The 18,959-nt window shown below is 44.2% G+C and overlaps 1 protein-coding gene across 7 annotated transcripts in view; it reads left to right on the top strand.

Moving 5' to 3' along the window:
- The window catches only part of MAMLD1 (mastermind like domain containing 1), a 245,354-nt gene extending 238,818 nt beyond the window's left edge, over positions 1-6,536 (top strand). For 6 of the 7 annotated variants that reach the window (XM_083876310.1, XM_083876312.1, XM_083876311.1 and 3 more), the window contains 3 exons: positions 2,350-2,496; positions 3,756-3,837; positions 4,118-6,536. In XM_083876310.1, coding sequence (XP_083732436.1) covers positions 2,350-2,496; positions 3,756-3,837; positions 4,118-5,136 — 1,248 coding nt within the window. In that variant the 3' untranslated portion in view covers positions 5,137-6,536. The remainder of the gene's footprint in view (positions 1-2,349; positions 2,497-3,755; positions 3,838-4,117) is intronic. The other variant, XM_083876309.1, reaches the window with a different exon arrangement.
- Positions 6,537-18,959: the final 12,423 nt, after the last annotated feature.

Raw genomic sequence — 18,959 nt, 5'->3', positions numbered from 1 at the left:
CTTAACCTAAATGTGAACTTATAGAAGTCAGGATTTCAAATTCACTCTTTGGCTTCTCATGTGTGCTATTTTGTCCTAATTTCCCCAAGAGCAAACTGCATATCTCTAGATTGTTTCTTTACTGGCTAATTAAGTGTTATACAACTTGGCTTGGAAAAACTCAGCAACCCATTCGGTGTATTTGCAAATGAATTTTGCTGATTGTCATTATTGCTATAGGGTGCCTGCAGAAAATCCCATATAATTAAGCAGTTGTAGTGCCACAGCACAAGAGCCGCAATTAATAATGTGATTTACACTTCTCTACCATTAATAATATGGAAAAATCAACATTATTTTCTTGATGATGTTTAGGAAAAATTAGAATGAGGTGGACATGATTAGGAGAAGAGACTTTAATGTTATGACTTGTTAATGCAATAGCCCAGAGCAAGACATCAGGATGATTGTCCTTGCACTAAAACTCCTGTGCTTCAGTAAGCACAGACCCTCTGCACGCCACAAGACAAGTTTGGAGGAAATTGGATAGATGGCAGGGATTTTGGTGGTATGAACATTTTAGCATCTTTCATGTGCAGAGTACACAAACTGAATCTCTCCACTTTCAAATATTCCCCCAGAGGCAATCTGCATTATTCAAAGCTTAACTGTGGCTGCAGAATCCTGTCTGACATGAAAGCAGACTTCCAGCTTAAAATGAACTTTCATATTTACATCTGTAGTAAATCATATTTACTTTTTTCCTCCCCTCCTCTTTTTCCGTGGGAGAGAGGGAGTAAAATGGGTAGGAGGGAAGGAGGAGGAGGAGAGATGTCCAGCAGAATTGTAAGCAAAGCACCAGTAATAAAATCTAGTCTTATGAGACTGCCCATGAATAGGAATGATAATGAGAGCAGTGATGAGCTGCAGGTTTGTGTCTTTTAGTAAATTATCTAGCAGGCATTTACATTTCATCAATTGTGCTTTTGCATAATAGACCAAAGTGCTACAACAAAAGGAGGCACCATAAAAATGAGTAATTTCAGTGACCTTCTTGGTAATCCCTCTTAGAAAGAATGTCTTGGAAGGAGTTGGATGATTCCTCATGGTGGAGCCTCTGGAAAGGTGCCCCAGGCTCAAGGAGCTTTCCTGGTGACAAATGCCTTCCAAGGCTTCCTTCTGGCCACTTTGAAACATAGCTTGTATCCTGTTTTCTCCATCTGAACATGTTTCTAATTGTCAGATGTCAGAAGGCAACAACCATTTTCTTCTTGCTTATCTCCTGATAACATTGATTCCCAAACAAAGGATGTGGGCTTCCATTCTGAAAACAAAGGAAGCATGGCCCAGCTAAGGATGCTGGATATAATATACATACTTCTCCCTGCCAATACTAACAAAACATCATAAATAATATAGAAGCTGATGTGAAAACAGAGAATGGGGAATATGCTGGTGCTGCTGTTCCTGGGTACAGCACTCACAGGATCTTGTCCTTAGCGAGGCCTTGACTTCTTCCCTCCTTTTTCTCTTGTATTTCCTTGAATACATGACAACTCCTAAGATATTTAGAATTCATTATTTTTTAAATTCTTTTTCCATTTTGGGTTGTGTCTTCACCATGTTCTGGTAATTTATTTTTTTTTCCCTCGTCCCCCCGTACTCTTCCTTTGGAGGCAAGAGCTCAGCTGTCAAAGTCAATTTGGATCTTTCACTGAGGATTTAGAAAGAGGCTGGTTTGTGCCAGGCAGGAGCAGGGCTCACTGCATTTATTACTGATTTGTGCCCAGGCATGACCTGGCCTTGCATTTTTGTATGTTCTTCTTTCCTTTCACAGTGACCTTTTCTTGTTCATCCAATCTTGAAACACACAAGAAGCAGGCCCACATCTTCCTTATCCCTCTGGGACCTGGCATCTTTACTGTTCCTATACCTTTAGTTTGCTCTTTTCCTGTAGGTTTTTCCTTTACATTCAGATGCCAAATCCTACCCTGATGCAACTTCCCTTTCCTTCTGTCTTTCAGTGTAACAGTTGGAGAAGTTTTGAGAAATGTGATGCTTTACACCCCTTCTGCCAGCCAGGCAGCCCAGCAGTGGTAGTGAATGAGTCTCTGTGGCCTTGGACGAGGAATGTTGGATTAACCTTTAGCTTCTCTCACTTCTTCTTGTGCTGATCCTTAGAAATCAGAATACTCCCCCACCTCTCACTGTCCTCGCTGTAACACACGGGGCCATGTGAGTCCAGCAGGTGTTTTGCCCTTGGGACAGCTGAAGACTGAAGAGAGGGCATCAGCAGAGAGGATAAGGGCTTCTGTTGTTACCTCCCTGATGAGATTAATTTTATTTTTCTTTCCCCATCTCTCTTGGCAGGATCAGAATGCTGGAATTGTTGCCAGGTTGCAGGAGCCAGGCTCCATCTCCAGCGGTGGCTCCGTGCCGGCCCCCGCCACGGTCAATGGCTACACCATGAGGAACCATCTACTGAAGCAGCAAATCATGAAAAGGCAGCTGATGCAGGTAGGATGCCCAGTGCCTCTGTGGGCTGCTGTGCTGTCCTCCTCACTGGGAAGGACAGGACTAACTGGAATGAGGAAATCATCAGTCAGCAAACACTAAGAGTGACCCTGGAATTGCTAGGCTGAGTCAGACTAAGGCTGTGGTGAGTCTAGGATGAGGCCAGGAGGGGCCAAGGCCAAGTGCTGCTTTGCCAGAGTTGAGTGCAGATCTGCCCCCTCATGTGCAAGGGAAGGATTTGGTCACCTCCACATCCCTGACATCATTTTTGGTCAGCCACAGACTTGGGTGGGAAGATGCAGAGAAGGGAGGCTTGGGAAGTGAGTCAGCCCCAGAGAGATGTTCTCCAGGCTTGCCTTTCTCTCTCTGGTTCCCTGGGGATTTGGCAGAGCAGATGTTAGGCTCCAATTTGTCCAGGACTTGACTGGTCTCTCTAAACAACAGAAGCCCTTGTAGGAGGTTTGCAAGAGGCTGTGTGAGGATGCTAGGATGGGGAAATCCCACAAATGAATTGGGTAAAGCAGCTCTGACCATGTGCCTCTGAATGTGCTGCTGGATTTGGCTCAAGGAGGATCATTTCTGTGGATGGGAAATGAGATGAGAAGTAGCTCAGCAAAACCTTCAGTGAAGTCCTGTGCTGCTCCTTGATCAAACCCCCTTTCAAACCCAGCTCTGCTTCCCTGCCATCACTTGGCTTCAACTTTTTTTGCACCACTCTAACACAGAGTGTTAGCTCCACCATTCCCAGAGAGCTCCCCAGGTCACAGCGGGGATGTGAGTGCAGTGGTGGCTTCTAGGGCTAAATGGGAGACTCAAATCAGGTCACCTGGAGCAGCCCAGCAATGCCTTGCTCAGGGAGCACCTGCTGTGGATCCCTGGCTCCTGTGTTCTGGTTAGAAGCACACAAGGGGATGGTGTACATGGGCAGAGCCTTCTGAAGAAGCAGCAGCACACTTAACTCATAAGCTGGTGAACACAGGAGTCTCCATGTTTGTCCAGCTCCCCTTTGGCTGCCTCTGCAGCATCTGCTGAAGGCTGCAGTTCCCAGTGCTGAGCTGACATCAGACACCTTTGCAAGAATGGGAATGTGAGAAATTAAGTTTCAGTCTGAAATGAACTGTCTGGGCTGAATCTCATCAGCACAGGAGGGGCAAAGGGTGTATGGGAGAGGTTGTTAATGATAGTGGCTACACTTCAAGTGTCTGCTGCACTTTTGCTTGTCAAGAGACTGGAATTTCACTATTACTCCCTTTGTTTTCCAGGAAAAGCAGAGACAAAACATGCTGGGAGTAACATCTGAACAGAGGAACTTGTTTGCAGCTCAGCAGATAAACCAGTTTCAAGGTAAGGGAGGAAATGGCCTGAAAATGGTCTGAAAATCCTTAAGGTGCCAGGTCTGGTTAAATAGAGACACTTAATAATTCTCTGCCCTGAATTAAAAGCTTTTTGCATTTTATCCCGTATCATGAGATTCCCCTGTTTCCTTATGGCTCCAGTATAACTCTGTTACAAAGAACACAAAGGAGAAGCCCCCCTGACATGAAAAAAAGACAGAGCAGCAGTTTCTAAAGGTTCTGCCATGTTTCCAGGGTGAATCTGTGCTAATGTGTCTCTTTGTCCACAGCCGTGCAGCAGCCCCTTCCTGGTGACTGCAACCAGGTGATCCCAGCTCCTCCGCCCAACCACCGCATGCTGCCCTCGAACCCAGCCATGCTGCAGAGCTCTCTGGGCTCGGGCATGGCCCCAGCCACCGCCAGCCAGAGCAGCGGGACCATGGTGATGATCCCGCACAACCCTGGCAAGCAGCAGGGGATTTTCCCACCTAATTCTGACTTTAACATCCCGCTGAGGCCGAGCCAGAACTCGCTGGGCATGAACTCGGGGTGCCAAACTGTTCACAGCCACTCCTCTGCCAAGGCAGGGATGCCGATGGGAGGCTTCAGCTCCGGCTCCTTGGCGAATCACTCGGCCACACAGCAGCACCTGAGGCAGCCGAGCGTGCCCAGGGTCCCCAACGTCTACCCCAATTCGTCTGCCCAGATGTGGACGCCGACCACTGTGCCAAGGATGCCAAATCAAAGCCAAATGGATGGCAGCATGCAGCAGTTCTCTGGGAACACGGTGTTCTCCAAGCAGGGTGTGAGGCCGGGCACGCCGGGCCAGGCGTTCTCCCAGCAGCCCGTGGTGCCCCCAAATCAGATTGCCCCCGGCATCCAGGTCAGGCAGATGCAGAAACTGAGCATGGCACAGTCTGCCCAGGGCTTGAGCTCCATGAGCAATCAGAACTTGAGACACAATTTAACCAGGGGACCGTTGCCAGCTATGAATGTTATGAAATCGGTGCCCCAAGGAGTGTCCGGTTTTAACCACCTCAATCCTGCCCCGGGGCTCGGCCCGCCGAGCTACCCTTCGTCTGGGCAGCCCGACGCCTTCAGCAGGATGGGCAGCACTGCTGAGCTGCCCCAGTATGACTTTGTGTCCCAGCACAGCAATTCCATCATGCCTGCCAACTGCAGCGACACTGACTTCCTCGACTCCCTCATGAAGAACAGCAGCAGCAGCAACGACGAGGAGTGGTTGAACAATCTGACAATGATAGATGACATTTTGGGACAGCACGCTCAAAGCTCTGGACACGTTTAGCTGGGAGAGGAGCAGCCTCGTTGTAAATAACACACATATGGCTTTGAACAGAACAGACAACTCGTGAAAGCCACTGCCTCGTTCAATACAGAGGGAATAGACTCAGCCAATTCTTTGCCTGCATCAAAGTTTAATATTGGCAGTTTTTCAGATGACTGTATATATTTGAATATTTTGTAAATTATGTTTTCCTAAACCTTAAATGTAGAAGTATTTATACTTCTTTGCTGGACTCCCTGTAAATAAATCTATAGCATAACTTTTGGTTTTATTATAGGGATTTCATTATACCTTGTTATAAATATGCAAATAATATTGTTAGTTTCAGTAATACTGTGTATTACAGCATAAAATACTTATGTTTTTGACATAACTTAACACATGATCTAGGGGTGTCATTGCAACCAGACTAAGCAGAAATCAAATGTGGCATCTATTCTCCCATATCAAGAGGAAAGATTGAAAAGTTGCATTAAAAAACAAAACAAAATAAAATCCCTGAAAGAAGCTGCTGATTCCCTCATTGCTTAGTCTTGCAGACCAAACCTGGTACACAGGTCCCATCCAGGCACCCAGTGCATTCAGGGATCTGCTTGCAGAGATCCATTTGCCAGATCCTGGGCATGTTCTCAGCTTGATACACTCCAGCAGGTCACTGTGCCACTAACAAGGCACCAGTGCTCCTGCAAGGAGAGTGTGCTCATCCCTCTCAGCTGCTGCCAGCTGTGTGCCCGGGGTCACAGGCTTGCTGTGCTGTGGCCCATGGTGGCCACACTGGACAGGAGGTGCTGAGCAGGCACTGCTCAGCCTCCAGCCACTGAACCCTTCAGCAAAAAGGTAGCTCTGGTTTGTGCACCTCTACCATGTATATTTGTAGTGTACAGGTGATTTGTTCCTGGTTTTAAGGCTTTTCATAATTTCTGTTTTAATGTAAGACTTTTTTTCAGGGGAAAAGTCTATAAACATTAATAGTTAATTTTTGATGTTTTTCTGTCAGCTACTATTGTCCTCTGTATATTTAAGAGTCTGTTTATAAAAGATTCGCTGTACTGTAAACTTCTTAAAATGTTCATACTTTGTGTAATCATATTTTAATAGTCACATCATATTTCGCAATACATTTGTAATATAACGTCAGCTTCAAGCACAGAATGTTTTTTTCTTCATACCATAATAAACTGCCAGGGGAAAATTGCATATCTTTATGTGCTCATTTTTCAGCTACAGCGTTTTGTACCCACAGATATTTGAATTAATTTGATTTGTCCAGGATGCTACAACGTCAATCTAATAACATGTACAAATGCATGTGTGCTGTTGGTAGGAGCAGTGGGCCAGACAGAGAATTTAAGCAGGCTTTAATTTTATTTTAAGGTGGGATTGCTGAGGCCCTCTGTCCTTTTCAAGTGTAATTATAGGTGAATGTGAAATTAATCTCTGTTGGTTTGGGTTTTTTTTAACATCGCACCATGTTTATTTAAGTGACTGTTCTTGTGTGTAAATGCCAAGTGTGAGGCAGTGAGAAGGGGATCTTGTCATTGTGTGACACCTGCAAGGGCAGTGACTCCTTTGACACAGAAATTGTTTTGTGGGAGAGCTGGTGTCTGTCCTGGGGGAGGCCAGCCTGAGAGGAGGGGTAGGAAAGAACAGGAAAACTTTAGCAATGTTAAATAAATGCACAAATAGAATCTGGAGCTAAAATTGCCACTGTTTAACTGAGCCAGACACCACCCCAGCTTCCTGGTGGAGATGTGTTGTTGCTGCCCTTTGTCCCAGGCACACTGTGGGCACCAAAAGCCTGAGGAATCTCCTGGTGAGATACCTTGCTGGAGGGAGGGGTTTGGCAAGGACATTCCTGTGCTGGAGTGGGTCCTTCTAGGAGCCTGTTCTCCAGAGCTGAACAGCAGAAAACAGCTCCTAAAGTCAAAATGAGAGGGGATGCTCAGGGTTTAAAACAAGTCATGCACATTCTCTGCTGCTGGTGTGCAATGGGCAGGACATCCCTCCAGGTATAACCAGGCTTGTCAGAGATCCTTGTGGAGGGCAAAGGCAGATCCCACAGAGCCAGAGGTTTTGAGGGGAATGACCCCTAACCAGCTTCATCTCGAGTTTGACATGTATGAAACCAGGGGCGAGGAAGAAAAAAAGCCAGTTTTTCCAGCAAAGGAAACCAAACAATTGCCCAAAACATGCTGTAGAACTCAGCAAGTGTCTGAGTAAGGCAGAAACGCTGCCTTGCCTCTAGACAGCAGAGAGGGGGAGAAATGCCCATGAGTGAGTCTGTGGTAAGGACAAAGGTGAGTTTGTTTGGCTGTGAAAACTGGCACCATTTCAGCAGCTTTTCTGTCGTGAGCTGTGTCCTGCCAGGGCACAGGGAGCTTCAGAGAGTGGTCTGGGGATCCAGAGGCACTCAAGCCCTCCAGGCCAGCAGAACAGCAGCCACTGATGGCAGAGAAGGCTACTGCCCCCATGCTCCTCTTTGGGATATTAATAAAAATAGCAAAAATGTCTTCATTCTTCATTTTGTTTGTGTCAGTACACACTTCATCTTTTCAGTTCTGCCTGGTTTGGGTCACAAGCACTGTGTGGAGGATGTCTTCAAAAGCCAATTGTTTCCAACATAATTTTTTGAAAACAGTTTATCTTGTACCTCTGTTGTGTACACAGTTGTTTTCACTCTGGTTTTTGTGTCTACCTTTTGAGCTGGTAGAGCTTTTCACCCCTCTGTATCCCATTCCTCATGCCTCAAGAGGGAATGATGATCCATCCTTGCCACAGAGGTGTTGTTAGAAGAAGAACAGGACTAAGTATAATAATTATTATCTTGCTGGTTGTATTTGTAGCTACTCTTTAGTAAACATGTCTTTTGGAGAGTTGGCACATAACCACAATGACCAATGCCCTGCTTGGGTTGCAGCCTGAGCACAAGGCTGCTGCCTCTCCCTGGGTCTGCCAGCAGCTTGGGCTGGAGCACAGGCACAGGGAAGTGCAGCGCAAAGGCATGATGACCATGGACAAACATTCAAGCACTGCAGTCCTAGTTGGTGTCAGCTGTAACAATTAATGACAATTAATTGTCTGTTTTTTCTGGAAAAAAAACCCCTACCTTTGTCTGTACTTTTCCATGTCTTTTCTTCTCTCTGTTTAAAAGTGTGAAAATGCTCAAAGTATCATCCTGCCTTCACTCTCATGGTCTGTGTCATTAAGGCAAATAGTTACAGCTAGTGAGGGCTAGTGAGTTGTAGGACTAAACATAACTGCACAGCTCTCCTGCTGTGTTTACTGGACCAGCAGATCACCCCACAAAATGTACATGGACTTACACTGTGAGCCAAATTCTGGCTTACACCATGCAGAGTAAACACACAATAGAGCTCCTGAAGGCAGTGGTACAGTATGGGATTTATACAAACATAAATAAGAGCAGCATGTGGTGCTCTGGCAGTGCAAACTGAATTTGGATTTCTAAAATAGTTACAAGGAACGAAGTGTCTGACAGCACTTGCTGTTGAAAGCCATCATTTATTTTCCATACAAGTTACGTCACCAGACTGCCCTCGTAATTATGGCCATGAAAAAACAGAGGCAAGGCAGTAAGCTTTTCCTCTTGGATTCTAAAATAACATCAAATGCCTATAAAGTCCAGAATTTCCAAAGACCTGAGCTCACTGAAAGCCTCTCTCACTGAAAGATTAGTAGCATACATAAGCCAGACTTATTGTGGAAAAATTCTCTTTGTGGATTGTATTAATCTAAAGCAGCACATTTATAACAAAAGAAAAACAAAAAAACACACTCATTCCCATTAGACAGCAGGCAGGGAGTGCCTAGGAATAGATGTCATGGGAGCCTGGATCAGACGATTTCCCTGGGAAGCATAGCCCTGACTTATGCAGAACCTGAGCCCTGCTGCTCAGTGGCTCTCCAGGATTGATTACATGTCTGTCTTAAGAAGCTTTCAACAAAGGAAGCTGCACTGATGTTGAAGTGTAAGGTCAAGCTCTCCTCTTGTGTAGGATGTTGTAAATCAAGAGCTATTCCACTGCCTGCTGCAGGGTAACCCCCTGATTTACACCTCTCTGGGAGCAGAGCAAGCACCTGGCAAGAAGCTGGCACTTGTCTCATGGTCCTGCCTGGATGACCCTCACGGTGGGAGAGGCACCAGAGATGTGCAGGGTGGCTCCAAGGGGGGACCTGCTCCCTGCTGGTACTGCAGGGCAGCAAGGACAGGGGGAGGAATGAGGCCAGCAGCCACTGCAGCAGCTCTGCCTCTCTTCTGCTGCCACCTGCACTGATGGGCAGGTGCTCCATGCTCCTGGCACATCTGCCCAGACACTTATTCAGGCTGAGCTCAGGTTTTGGTGGTAAACTCCAAATTAATGCCTGTTTCCTTCTATTCTCTGATACAGATATAGGTATAGATAGATATAGATATAGATATACACAGATATATAGATACAGGCATAGAGAGAGATAGATGATAGATAAATAGATAGATAGATAGATAGATAGATACATACATACATACATACATACATACATAGCAAATTTTAAAAATAATAATAATAAAAGTCTAGAAAAGAGTGAGGTGTTTTAAACACCAATAAGGGTCTCTCCTGGGCAAGCTAAAACATTAGAAGTACTGGTCAGCAGATGCAGGAGTTCCTGAGAACTTAAGACTCTGACTCAGCACCAACACAGAATCTAGCTGTATGTGTTTGTGCTGGGCTGTGTGTTGCTGCTGGGCTTGCACCTGTGTAGCAAAGTGCTCCTGTCCATGCACATGGTGTGGCCTTGGAGCCTGATTTCTTCACTTTTTGGAGCTCAGGTTGGATTTTTATTCATTTTTTCAGGGTTGGCATGACAGTGGTCTGGGTTGCATCATGGCTACGAATCAGCTAATCATGCTGATTAAAACAACCCACTGACACAGCAGTGATTTGTCCACACAGCCCAAAGGGCCTGTGGCTGAACCCTGTTAGCAGTCTCAACATGTGTCAAAGCCAAAAACCACTGAGAAGCTCCTGAAGTTTGTGCATCACATTGTTTTTTATCTTTATCAAAGTTTTTGATTCTCCAGTTTAATGTCTTTAAACAACTTGGCTGGAGAAGAAAAAAGAAATGCCCTTTTAAGCTTAAAGTTGGATTTGTATTAAAAAAGGACATTTTAATTGTTCCAATGTTGCCTTAATCCCTTTTCAAGGAGTGAACCCTGTGGGTTCCCTGTCCTGGGGCTGTGCTGTGTTTGGTGGATGACTGAGACAGACAAAACCAGCGGCAGAGGCAGGGATGGTGAGACTGGCCTATTTTCACTCCCTGAGGGGAAACCAGCCCAGAGCTATAAAGTTGTGAAATGTCTTTTTTTTTGTTTAGCTGATATAGAGCTGTGCTTGACTGTCCAGTTGCAGAAACCTGCTTCATTTCAAGTTTACAGACTTCTTGTCAACCCTCCTGGCTTTGTATGGCAGCCATGCAAAGAGAATTACCTGGCATCCCCTTGTTCCTTTCCTCTTCTCAGCCCATAAATTACTCTTCTCTCTCACCTATTAGCTGACTGCACTATTTGCCTAAGCAGTTCCCATTAACCCCCTGTTTGAGCCTTACAATCCTTAATAAATATATATGTTTTTCTGTGCTCTTTCAGGATGGTTGATGATGTCCATTAGCTGTGGGGGACCATGAGCACAAAAGGCTCAGGACTCAAATCCCAAACATACTTAGGTGCCTAATGAGGCAGGCAGACACCAGTAGGATTTTTCAAGTGTAGTTAAGCAGGACCAGAAGCCACATCTCATGGCCAGTGGGTTGTGTGTTACCACCAGTAGCTGAGCACATCTGGGAGGATAAGCTGGTTGTTTCTGTATGGCTTGTTGTGGGCAAAAAGGGGCTGTGAGTCAGGCCACTTGGTGTCCTAATTTTCTAACCTTAAGAACCAGTTGGCTGATTCCAGCAGGGATAGCATGCAGCCTGGCAGGTAGGCAGAGGAAGATGAGCCATGGATTCCACCTCTCCTCTGTGCAAGTTCTTTGCTTTACTCATTACCTTGTTCCCACCTCTGAGACATGGCACACCTGTCCCTGCCATAGGGTTTGGGCTTCAGGCAGAGAACATGAGCAGGTCACTCTTCTTGGCCAATAATCCTATAAACAAACTCTTCAAAAGTGCCACCTGTGCATCTTGGAGAGCAGGTGGAGTCCTACCCCTGAAGTGACCCCTCTGAATAGGAACAACCTTTCCCCAAATCCTGTGGCACAGTGACCTCCCCTGGAGCCTGCACTCGGAGTGAAGCCTGCAGAAATGAAAGTGTGTCTTTGTTAGTGGAGAGCTGGGAGTGTGGGAGGTGGGTTTTCACACCTGACAGCTGTGGAATACTCCTTTGCTACTCTGTAGAGCCCTTTCCTTCCTCTGAGGAGGCTTTCTAGCCCAGTGGTGAGCTTGTCACTGTAAATAGGGGCTGCCTCAGCTTACCTACCCCAAAAATTCAGATAGTCTCTCATCCACAGATAGTTTGAATGATAACTGTTTAACACTAGACCTAATGTATTTTGAATTTGGTACAATTAACCAACAGTGCAAAATCATCTATTTGGGGGAGGGGGATGAGTGGGAGTGTGCTTAGACACACAAGAATTGATTGCATCAGACTCATTCTCAGAGGGACCTGACTGGAAGTGAGCATGGATACAGCATTCAACAGAGAGGAGACAAACATTATTTACTAGAGGTAGCAAAAAAGGTCATTGTATCCCGGAATGGTTACCCATTCTGTACAAGCCAGAAAAGATGCCCTCAGTTCCAGCTGCTATTGCCAAAAGCTAACATGCTAAGCCACGTGTAGATCTACCACCATAAGAACACGCTTTTCCAGAACTCTAATTCACAGGGATGTGAAACTGCCTCACCATTGTACCCCCTGCTTGATCTTGCAGACATCTCCATGACCAGCTGGTTTAGAAACTCAAACCTGACACCTCTTGAGCTTCTAATGGATGGTTAATGTACCCACGATGTAGTGAGACACCATCTGCATCCATGCTTGTCCTGGCATGAAATCAGGCAGGGAGACTCTTTTCATCTCCTTGCACCTAGAAGTCTGATCCCAGAATAATGCTTCCATTTTAATTGTCTGTCAATTGGTAATTTTATTCCTCTTGTCAGCATCCACAATAAGCATGAGAAGTTTTGCCTCTGGCTGTGGAAGTATTTATAGCTGTAGTACCTCTCATCCACATCCTCAAATCATCCTCAAACTTAATCTGAGCCATCCTAGAGAGCAAATATATTCTTTGTGTATTTTATGCAGTGCCCAAACAATGAGGCCCTGGTCTCTAGATGCTACCATAAGTCTACTAATAAATAATAGCTCAACACTGAGATTAACACTGCCACACAGAGACCTTCTGATTTGGTACATTAACTTCTTATTCTTTTCATGCTGTGAATGTAAGCTGTAGCTGGAGATAAAAAGTGCTGCGAAGATTACTGTAAGTGCTCTGATCTTCTGAACCCTGAATGAGGGTTGCTGTTGTATAATAAATTGCATTAAAATATAAATGAAAAGAAATCATGTACAATTTTTCCAGCAAGAATTATTCACAAGCAGCTTCATGGATGAAATGACTGCATTAGCTCCAATAAAAGCCATTATTTCCTTCAGGTGGCTGCTTGAAGATTTGCTAATTGTCTGAAGAACCTATATCAGCACCTGATGTGATATTCAGGGCTGCTGAGACCCCACTCTGTCTCAGTGAGTTTGCAGAGCTGAGAGAGGGTTTGTTTTACTCCTTAGAGCTACCAAAGAAATTCTGCTTCATAATAGAATTATTTTCTCCTGTTCACAGAGTGTAAAGATGTACCAGGCCAAATGATCCACAGCAGTATGGCTCTTTTAGTCCCACAGAAATGATCCTTGGTCCCATGAGACTTAAGAGAAAGATCTTCATTGATTGCTGCACTGAAGGTTCCTGCTAACACCATGAATGCCAATTGGTTTTAATCCTGCCCGTACATGGCAATTTCCTCTAACAATGGGAAAGAAAACTGCATTTGAAACCCAGTTTCTCTTCTTCCCACCATGAATATTAAGGCAAACTGACTATGGCGGTGTGTTTTCTTTTTCATTATAAAGATTAACACATCAGAATAACAAGATTAGATCCATTTTGGCTACAAAACATGGTCAAGGGAAATTTGAATTAAACCAGAATCAATAAAGCATGAACTTTGGAGAACTCAAAGCTCCTTTCAGTTCCTTGAGCTGTGCACTGGCAGCCTCTGCTGACAGAGGCTTGAATCCAACAAGAAGGTCATCACTAACACCTGATAGTGAAGAATTTCTTCCAAATTATTGGATCAACTGCGCGTTAGAGAAACAGAAATCAGTAAAGCTCTGGTGAGCAGTGGTGCCTGAAACATCTTGCCCACTCGTTGGTTCCCTATTGTGCACAAGCACTCACAGCTGTTGACAATATAACACCAAATACTATCATGGAAATCAAGCACAAATATGATCTGATCTAAATAGATGCACTATTCGAAAGAGGAAAGGCTTTGAAAATGCTGGTCTTTCTGCAGGCTCTCTAGCTGGTCTGTGACCTTGGGACTCTTTGCCATTCAGCAGCTGCAGCCTGCTGTCTGGAGCTTGTCTGAATTTTGAAGCTACCTCCTCTTTGTTGTGGGGTGACAGCTGAAAGGGGCTGTGCTGTGTTTTCAAAATCCACAGATATTCCACTGTGAGTAGGAAATGCTGGCTTCCTGTCCTGCCCTATCAGCTGCTGTGACTCTTGAACTATAAAACAAAGAGTATTTCTGAATGGAGCATGTATTAACTCTGCTGTGACAGCCTGTCTCTGTCGTGCCCATTCACATACTTAAAATGATGCTTAAAATAATTCTTACATGAAGAATTTTAAGTGATTCAGACAGTACTGTAGTTAAAGCTTCACATGTGTGGCCCTTGACAATTAGAGGAGGGTGTTTGGGAGTCTGTATTGCACTGTTTTCCTTTTGCTGATAAAACTGTTTGATGCCAAGATGCTTTTGCTCTTACCAGGTGTTTTAACTACAACCACTTCACTCCTGCAGTCTCAGCTGCCTGAATTGTGTCACTGGAGTTCTTTCAGGATTTGAATGAAACCTCAGCCCTTCACAGAACTTCAGAGCACAGAGCAAAGCACTTAACAGGCATTAGCCTAAAGGGTCCTTCTCTTTTACAAGCTATATTTATACATTTAACAGATAATTTTCTATTGCAGTTTGCAGTAGAAAGTGTACTGGAAGCTTATACTTTTGTGTGCTGTTTGCTTTAAGAAGATTTTCTTCTACTTCTCTGAATTTGTGGCATTGTTCTACTAGAATTAATTCCACTAACAGATCAGGTAATTCAATGGACATTACTAACTTCCATTTGTTTGGTTCTTCTAATCCATATACTCCAGTTCTCTTAAAACCTTTATGTACTATGCAAATTAGGCATGATACATGTGAGAATAAATTTGCCTTTCTGTGAAATGCAGCTATTTCTCAAATAAAACATACTAATTCTAATATTTGTATAGAGAAAATAAGAGTTTTTTTCCTACCTAAATATAGGATCAACAAATACCTCCAACTAATTTTCTCTGTCTTTGAGGACAAGGAATCAGTATGTGTCTAGTGGGGACAGCAGATGTGTGTATTTATGTACACACACATAGACAGGTATATATTGTGTGCATCAGTTGCCAAATGCCAGGTTTTGGTGACAGCAGTGCTGTGTATGCAAACCCAGGTATCCAAAAGCAAGCTATCATCTGCCAGGAATCACAATAACAAGTATTCAGTGTTTCTGAAAATGCTTCCCAAAATACAATTGCTATTTCCAGCCCTTGGGAGTCGCAGGATCCAGAAATACAAGAAGCCTCTTATATAATTCACCTTATTGCTTTTGTGAGTCAAGCAGCAAGGGGCAGATTTTTTTTTTTAGGGTTCTATATGTGTTTTATTTCGCGACATGTAACTTGATAAAGAAACAATTAGGCTAATTGAGGAGAAAGCTAGGCAGAAATAGGTTAAAGAGGTCTTAAAGTACAGCTTAAAAGAATTAAATCTGGAGGTCTTTATTTAGCAGAGACAAAAATAAACATCAGGTTAGCAAACAAAGGACAATGACAGGAAACAAAGGGTATAAGTGGCACTGTGCTAGAAAAGGAAAAGAATCACTGATGTACCATATATTTTCTAATATCTAACTCATAAAAGAAAAAATGTAAACATGAACATACAGACACATCTATGGATTTGTGATGTTTAACACTGCATTGTCATTTCCATTTTATCTGTCATGACAGCAACTGAAAACAGTGAGAGAAAATTATTGTGTAATAAATGGACATAAATGAACTTGACCTATGGGCTTGATTTAAAAAGGCAGACTCCCCACCTTCACTTAGAGGTTTTTTTCTCTAGAATAGTAGGAAAACAATTTAATATTATTATCAGGTATTGTGCTCTCGAATTTCACTTTGATCTCATCAACCTCATAATAACTTAGTTCCCCCTGGCATCTCAGTTCTGCATCTGTATTTATTATTTGCATTACCATAGTGCCACAAGAGCCTGGTGTGTACCAGGGTCAATACTTTTTATACTTCATGAAATGAGAGAACTGAGGAACACGGGCAGGAGAGGCAGCATAATGAACTGTGACCCTCTATTGTAGAAATTACAGGAAGGAAAAGTTTTAAGGAGAGGTTTTAAGGAAATTTGCCAGTTACTTTTGGGCTGATTATAGGATCCTTGGAAATTAAAGGCAGTGAAAAGAACGCACAAAAGAACACGTTTAAATGTGTTATAAGTGAAAACTGGCATCGTGAGCTGATTTGAGCTGCAGTTAGAGGTCAGCAGGGAGTGGAAATGGCAAGTAGATAGGCTGCCAAGGCCTTCCAAAGCAAAGACAGGTAGGTAAGGATCCTCATGACAGAGTAGGCTGAGCCAGAACGGGGATGAAAAAGTGGAATAACATGGAGAGAATGACAGACTAAGAAAAATGGTCACTGTAGTAGTGTTCTCAATAAATATGAGTAAGACAAGGTTATATTTTTCAAGGCCAAGGGAAAGGATGCTGCAGTAATTGAGATTTGAGAAGATGGGAGTTTTAGCTATATGGACAGATTTAGACATAGTCTGACCATAAAGGGCTAGGGAAAGGTCTGAGTCAAAGATGATTACATACAGGCAGATAATAGTGTAATAGATAAAGTAGAGAGTACTTGTGGGACAAGGCTTGACAGTATTTTGACTGTACTGAGCTGAAAATAACATTAGCATTGTCAATTAACCAGTTTTTATCCAGATGGTGCAGGGATTGGAGGCTGGAGTATTTGTGTGCCGTCTGGGCTGATTACAACTGAGGCACCACATCCTGCAATACAACAGAACGAGGACCAGGCTCAGAAATAGAGAGAGAGCCTAAACATCCCCACACTTCACTCATGTCCCACATTATTAACAAACTATTAATAATTTATGCTAGGTGTGGGAATCACAGGATATTTGTGACTGAGTGCAGTGGAAGGTGAAGTCACACAGAAGAGTCATAAGAAGGTACTAGAGATACAAGCTGAAGTTTTTTAGGAAAGCAAGTCAATCTGCATTGAGGAGAAACAGCTGGGGAAAAAATGAGTGGAAAAGGTCACTTGAGCTGTGGTCACAGTACACATTAACTGGGGATACAGCATGTAGTGGCTACAGCAGCGACCCAAGGAGAAAGGCCTGGTTAATACTGACTGGAAGCCAGAAGGAATGTAAGAAACAGTCCCTCAAAAATGTGCCAGCAGATGTCTTAGAAATGTAGGAGGAGAAAAAGGGAAAGGTTGGTCACTGAACAAGAGTGGAGAGTATTTCCCTTGACAGATGCAGGTGGAATAGTAGTTGTGATCACTAAAGATCATTAAAGATGAGCAAGAGGCTGTTTGGGATTTTGTCTTCTGGAAGAAATGCAAAGGGCATAAGCCAGACTAGAAAAAATGTAGGACAAAACTGATGGAAATAAATTTAAGAGAACATTCGGGAAGAGCGCTTTTAGTGATCTGAGTCATGAAGTGTCAGAAAGGAGTTCTAGTTCTCATGACAGAGAAAAACCTTTAAAACATTATTTGAATGAAACCTTGACAGAATGATCAAATAAAGGAGCCTCTATGTGTATACATAGAGGTATGTAGACCTTTACATATATACATATATATCTATGAAACAATACATTATTTACAATTGGAAATAGCACACTGGAATACATCAAAGCAAGACTTCAAAACTGCATCAGTGGATTTTTTAGCTAACCTTTCCTGAGAGGATAATGTCAGAGGCAAAGGTATATCACACCACAAAAAACAGACAAGGCTGCTTGTGTGAGGGAGGTGAATATTTCATCTTCTTTTGCTCACTGCTTACTCCTGCTGCTTATTAATGTAAAACATGTAGCTTCGTGCTTACTGTAGAAAAATATTTTTCACTTCAGAAACAGGGTTTTTTTTCTGTCATAAGAGGCACCAGCTCAATTCCCTTGTTTTTTTTTTCTGGTTCTGATTCTCTAAAGTTTTCGGAATTCCAGATGTAAATAGTTGATACTAATGATGACACCTAAAACTGAGGCTCTTGGAGGTGAACCATGCCTTTGTACAAGGCAAGCAGTACTTTCAGAAGAAGCCACAGCACAGTAATTTTAACAATAATTTTATGCATTACTCTTCAGATGGTGTAACTATTTGTTCATAGAGAAGAAGTCGCTGCCAAAATTAAACTGGATGAAGACTTTTTCAAGAAGCCATGGAAAAGCAGAGGGGGTATAGTGTGTTTGATATAGTTGTTGGTCTGATGCTCGTGAGCTGGCAGGGGATGATCTTCCCTCAGAGGAGCCAGTGCCGGCCCTGTGCAGGTGTGAGGGGAGCGCTGCTGGGGCTGAGATCTGCTTAAACCAAGTATTGAGTTCCTAATTGCTCACAAAGGAACCTAAGTTACTTTTTGTATTATTTTTTTTTTCGTTATTTTTTCTTTGATCAGCTCTTTTGTGGTATCGCAAGCAGAGAGGAATTGTCCTTTGCTGACGGAGGTCAAGTTAGGATCAGTCACTAGGAGAAGGTGGACACTGCTGTTTTGTAACTCAAAAATATGCTTTATGACATCAAAAAGGCTTGACAATATCACAAATCCTGTTTCCCTGAGAGCAGACCATCAGACCACAGAGAGTGCCCCAATCTCTGTGCTGCCCTCCAGACAGGCACCTGTACAGGCCAGCAGGCCATTTTATCGACAATTTTTATTTCATTTTAATTTTACATGACTAATACCCCTGCTATTGCATCGCCAAATCATTTGCTTCTTTCATCATAGTGTTTATTCTTATCGCGTACTCCTTCTATTATAATGTTCATTGGTGTCCAGTGGGCATCCAGAAGGGGTGTCTGATTACTCCATCAGCTTCACACTGGCCGCACATCCCTTTCCTCCCATTTCTTTTTCCCGGGTGTTTCGTTCGAGACCGCTCTGCGGGGCGGGGCCGGGGCCGGGGCCGGGGCCGGGGCCGGGGCCGGGGCCGGGGACGGGGCCGGGGACGGGGACGGGGCCCCGAGGGCCTCAGGCCTCCATCGAGCCCCGCCGCCCTCACGGCCTGAGGGAGCCGCTCCCGCCCCGCCCCTCCGGAGAAGCCCCGCCCCCAGCGCGTGGCCCCGCCCCGCCCCTCCGGAGAAGCCCCGCCCACAGTGAACCCGCCCTGCTTGGAGCGCCCCCCTCCCCCCCAGTCCCGCCCCCTCGGCCGCAGCTCCCGGCAGCCCCCGCGGCGTGGGACG

The sequence above is a fragment of the Zosterops lateralis genome, assembly GCF_965231275.1.
Source record: "Zosterops lateralis genome assembly, chromosome: 21".
Taxonomy (NCBI): domain Eukaryota; kingdom Metazoa; phylum Chordata; class Aves; order Passeriformes; family Zosteropidae; genus Zosterops; species Zosterops lateralis.
This window is presented reverse-complemented; position numbering and strand designations above follow the sequence as displayed.